At 48.0% G+C, this 5,629-nt stretch overlaps 1 protein-coding gene across 5 annotated transcripts in view; it reads right to left on the bottom strand.

Annotated features, from left to right (window-relative positions):
* Nucleotides 1–1,198: 1,198 nt before the first annotated feature.
* Tmem98 (transmembrane protein 98) overlaps nt 1,199–5,629 on the bottom strand; it is a 12,221-nt gene continuing 7,790 nt past the window's right edge. For all 5 annotated transcript variants that reach the window (XM_008848168.3, XM_008848166.3, XM_008848167.3 and 2 more), the window contains 3 exons: nt 5,330–5,445; nt 3,229–3,288; nt 1,199–2,013 (listed from right to left, as the gene is read on the bottom strand). In XM_008848168.3, coding sequence (XP_008846390.1) covers nt 1,806–2,013; nt 3,229–3,288; nt 5,330–5,445 — 384 coding nt within the window. In that variant the 3' untranslated portion in view covers nt 1,199–1,805. The remainder of the gene's footprint in view (nt 2,014–3,228; nt 3,289–5,329; nt 5,446–5,629) is intronic.

Raw genomic sequence — 5,629 nt, forward strand, 5'->3', positions numbered from 1 at the left:
TTGTTGAGATTGATATTGGTTAGTTAGAACCAGGAACACAGACATTTCATACACCCATTTCATTTTATTAACATACCAAAGAAGGCAATAGTCTTGATTTTATAGATGAGAAAATCTAATGACCAGAGAGGTTAAGCAATTTGACCAAGCTCACATAGTAAGGACCAAGCACAAATTCAAACCTAATTCTGACTTCAAGTTTCTTGCTCTCTTCATAGTGGATGGGCATCCCTAGGAGCCTCTTCATTAGAATTTGCACCCAATGGTCTCTCCTCAGGATAAGAGAGTACGGAGTCATGGCTCTACTGCCATGCCCCTGGACACTAGTAAACTAGGGGCGAAATGTGTCTGTTCCCTGGCAAACCACATTTGGCAGAGACAGTCCTGGGAACCCCAGGGCTTACCATCCCACCCCTCTCGAGAGGCAGTGATCTTGACCTCCGCCAGATCCCCAAGGGTCAACAGGAGTGGGGACATAAACACCCCAAAGATGGTACCTCTGCTTCAACTGCCAACCCCCAGCACCAACAATGCACAGAGGCTTCTCATTTGCCCAACACTGGAGACAAAAGAAAAGCTACACAGCAGTAAAAATCACACACACACACACACACACACACACACACACACACACACACAACCTTCCTAGGGTCTGAGCAACCTGTCCTCCTAGCAGAGGGCAGCATCTCTGGGTTCTAGGAAAATAGTGTGCCATGATGGATGATGGCCTCCTGGACTCAGAGAAGGAAAGCAAAGGTGTGTGCCACTTCAGGAGTGCTAGGAAGCCCCCAGCCTCCACCTCAGCAAGTCCAGTAATGAAGCTGGGCTTTAAAAGGGAAGAAGAAAGCAAAAATAGGATTGCAACTGCCTTTTTGTAGAGGCCTCAAATGGAAAAGTTAAAGTGGTTTTATGAACAGTCCCCTGTCACAGCTTCATGCTGGGCAGGAGTTAAGTATATAACACACATTCAGAGTTGATGGAAGATGGGTGAACAGGAGTAGGGGACAGGATGGACAGGACAAACAAGGGGGAGCTCTGGTTGCTCCTCCTTGGTACATACTGTGTTGGTACACACACACACACACACAGAAACACACTGTACTCTCAGGATTCTTGGCTCTTCCCTTCCATCCTCAATTCTCACACATTTCACCACATACCCCACATAGGAATTTGACTCAATAACCACACACCTGAGGAAAATATAAGTGCAAATTTACTACTCTTCTAATGGTTGTGAAGTAAAATTGCAGACACAGTGACAAAAAGAAATAATCAACTTTGTAGTGCTCAGCTTCTAACACAAATAGGGAAGGGGAAGGAGGAATTCAATGCTTCAGGGATCAGGTACTTAACACAAACAAACAAAACAAGTCACGGGGAGAATGCAAGTCTCACCCAAAGAGGCAACTTCTACTCAGTTCTGCCTGATTGTTCTCTGAAAATGCAGATCAGTGTTGCCACACCTTGATTGTCAGAAGCCAGAAATTCTGATCTAATGTGAAGCTTCTCGATTCTTAGAAGGCAGCTCAGTTTTCTTGGAAACACTAGATGAGCTAAATCAAGCAGGCAGTCCTCCAGTCAAATGCGCTCTGCTGAAGAGGTAAATGACATTTCCCCAATTGTGGTATTAGACTGCCACGCTCCAGCCACTGTTTGCCACTGCAGCAGAGGCATCCACGATGAGGCTCCTGGCTTTACTCTGCACTCACAGATGGACTCCTGAGCTCTGGAGAACAACTAAATCTACAGAAAATAGAAGACTCAGCTAAGAATAGAAGGGACAGAGCCTGCTGCCTTGCAGATTAAATGGCTGACTGCTCCTGCAGGAAGCCCTCAGGGCTGGGGAGGCTTTTATCTGGCTCAGAAGCCAGGGCTGCCTCTCGAAGGACTTCCAGGTGCTCCTCAGCAGCAGACAGCGACTGGTCAATCCAGTCCAGGCCCCCAGTCAGGTGGCAGGCATTCCTGGTCACCAGCACCAGGTGACTGACAGACAGGAGCAGGGCAGTTGTCCTAGGAAAAAAAAAAAAAACAAGATCAGACTCTGTAGAAAGTGATGGACTCCACATAAAACCCCAAGTAGGTACACTTTAGATTACTGTTCCCCAAACTGGAGACCCTTCCCTGAGGTGGGTGGGCATGGAGAATAACAGGTTCAAGCCAGAGTAGACTGGGGACAGCTGGCTTAAGCAAGGTTAAGTAAAGACTGACTTGGAGTCTTTGAGGAACCCAATGAAGCTCCACGGGGAGACTGGGATAGCTGTGACTCAAACTTAAGATGGTAGAAGCCACTTTCTGCAGCATACCTATTAACAGCTCCCAGAAGGGTGTTTTATGAAACAGTTAGATGTGGTCAACTGGATGAGCAGATCTCCAACTGCTTGCTGCCCACTTAAAGATGGGCTATATATCCTGCCTCATTGAGCATCCCTTATTGATCACAAATCAATAAGCCCAGGACTGAGTTACTCAATGCTAAAAAATGTAATTGAAAAATCAAATAGAGGAAGTTTTTTTTCAGGATTGAAAGACTCTTTATCAAATAATTTTTATATAGTGAGTGTGCTTGACACATCTTGGGCTACATTATTGATTATTAACCCATGGAGAAAGCTGGGCAGCAGCAGACACAAGGCAGAGAAAGCAAAGTGGACATGCCATGGCCTTCTGCCCACCTGGCAACCATTACACATGTCCACAGGAGTCTTACAAATCAAGGGGGGAGAACATGTGGGTATTTTATGGGTTTAAATCCAGTAGGGCTGAGTGTAGTCTCTGGACTGGGGGACGATCTGGAGAGGAGGGTTCCTGAGACGCCTGGTAGGAAGTGAGCACCACTGCCGCTGATGTTAAGAGGCTCTCGTTGCTGGGCTCACCACAGCCCCACTGGACAGCACTCCCAGCTAGGTGTGCTGCTTCTTGAGTCCAAAGATCAGAGTGGGAGTGAAAGGCAGGGAGGCACGGTTAGCACAGCCAGAGATTTAGCCTTGCAAATCCAAGCCTGAAGCATGGTTCTTTCTTCTCAGGGGTTCAGGAAGAAGACTGACAGGCTCTGCTTACTGATTGGCTGACCATTCACATGGAAGGGAATATACCCAGAGCCAGGAGCGGCCTTGCGAACCTAGCAAAACATCCCTTTCTAAACAATGCAGGCAGCTACCTCACAGCCTTGATAACAGAGACCCTGACGCATGACAAGGTGAGTGGTCCCCCCTTCTCCCCTCTCACCGTGCATCCAGGAGCTTGGGGTCCAGCGGGGGGTACATCGACTTCACTACATCATCCACTCTGGGGGGAGGCAAAGGGGCTGTGGTCAGTATTTCACCTTCCTTGTCTCGTTCTCCCTCCTTCCTTTCCATCCTCATACCAGGCACTGCTGGCATGGCACAGTCACTCTTCAGAGGTCTTTCTCTCGCTGCTTCTGCTGCCCAGACTGAGTCTAACAAAGACTTCGAGTTCTGCTTGAAGAATATTTTGCTTTCTGCTTTGTTGTTGTTATTGTCGTTGTTACACTGGTTTAAATGTGCAAGGTCATACATATTTCGGGAGCATTTTAACTTTCATAAGCATGTATTACTTTCATGGTTAAAAGGCATGCTAAAATAGAGTAACATAGAATACTAAAAACATGTCACAGCTTAATTTGGGTTCCAACTGCTCCACTGTAACGCCTTTTCCCTGCTGTATAGTCCATGCTTAATGTTTCAAGTTCAGAAAGGAGCATCCACCCATTCTGATTTGTGGGGTACAAGATTTTGCTTCAAATCTTTGCTGGTGGATCACTTGGTAGAAAGAAAAAATAAAGTATGTATTGTTTGATTTCTAAAAGCACTGAGAAAAATGTCTTCATTCTTACTCAAGGTTAAGGAAATGGCAAGCAGGTGCAGAAGCATGGTGGCCCTCAGCACCTGTCCCAACCAGCCCCTGCCCCCTCTGCAGTGCTCACAGCACAAGCCACTCTCCTTGAAATAACAAGTCATCAACATGACAGATGGAGCAAATGGAACAAGAGGGACAATGGGGACAAAGATCAGTCAGAAGAAAGCATGAGGCAAAAGAAGGAAACAAAAGAATTATGGCAAGAAACATGAAGTAGTCCAGAGTGCTCTGCAGTGAGCGCCAGGCTGGGCCACCCTTCTGGCAATGCCACACCCTCACCTTGGCACACTGCTAACTTTGTTCCTCTCAGAAAACTCAGTGCCCTCACACCCCGCCTTATAACCAGCACAACAGGGATCATCCAGCCCCATGAGTGGCTCTTGAAAGTGACAAAAAGCACGAGGAAGGGTCCAGTAGACATGAGCAGTGCAGAGTCTAAACATGGTGAGTGTTTGCAGGAATGTCCAGCCCAAGCCTGGAGCCTGGGTGGGGTGCCTTATGGAGGAGCTGATACAAACCATGCAGTTACACCCACTGGGACAACTCAAAACCAGGAGCTACTCTGGCCTCCCTCCTACTTCCCTCCCTCCCACTTTCTCAATTACTTGGACAGAGTTCAAGTACACAAAATCTTGTATTTTTCATAGGACCTTACAGGGCCCTCCTGATTTTCAATAGGTTACTCTTGAGGCGAGAAAGGGCTGGTTCCTTGTGATTTACAGAAGCCCCAAGAACTCACTGTGGAGGCCACTCAAGGCAGAGGGGTCAGGTGACTATGAGGACATCTGGGACTCCAGCATATCCACATACCAACCACCAGGTGGCAACACACATTGCTCTAAGTAAAAGGCTTTATGCTCTAAGAAAAGGGCCTTAATTTTCTTTGTAAAATCCAGTCCAACTGAGGGGGTGTAGTTGTTGACTGCAGGCCTGCAGGGCGCCTCCCATGAAGGATTTTGCAGGCAGCCTGGAATCTCAGAAGTCTGAATGTTGTATTGCTTCACCTTCCACCCAGTACTGGTCTGTGGACAGTAAACGAGAGTCACTGCTGCAAGGAAGGTCCCAGTGCAGATACAGGTTGGACCCAAGGGCATTGCTGGGAAGCCATTAGAGATAACAGTGTGGGCACCAGTAAGAAATGCAACCTGCTAGTTGCCATACTGTAGCAAGGGAGGCAGGCCAGCTCTATGTGACTGGAAGCAGGAGTGGCCACCACAGAACTTCAGATTGTAAGCCAATCAATGCCGAAGCTGCTGTCAGAAGAACTCATGCTGGTGATGGGGCTCATGGGTGAACAGCCTGGAAGTCCCCATATTGGGCTACTCTGTATACACTGGGCACTCAGACAGCTGAGATTGCTAACCTACTGTTTCCCAGCAAAGCCTGACCACTGCCTGCTACCTCAGCTTCCCTTTTGGTATATGGGACCTCAAGGCCACTGACTACTCACCTGGGGCTGATCCGCTTGGCCACCACAATGATGTCGCTGACACTCGCTGAAGTCTTCATCTTAGCCCCAGAGCCCATCGTCATGGCAACAAGTTTTTCTGTCAGAGTGTGACAAATCTAATGCAACAGGGAGGAAAGAGGTAATGAAGGGTGACCTGACTCCCCCCAAAAGCTCTGATACCCCTGCCTCCCCTTGGGCATCACCACAGAGTTGGCCCCAACCATAATGATGAGAGGAAATGGAGTGGAAAGATGCAAAAGCCAAGAGCCTAGGTGGTATTGTTGCGGGGGGGGGGGGGGG

Source organism: Nannospalax galili, unplaced genomic scaffold (assembly GCF_000622305.1).
Source record: "Nannospalax galili isolate Female #2095 unplaced genomic scaffold, S.galili_v1.0 scaffold363, whole genome shotgun sequence".
Lineage (NCBI taxonomy): Eukaryota > Metazoa > Chordata > Mammalia > Rodentia > Spalacidae > Nannospalax > Nannospalax galili.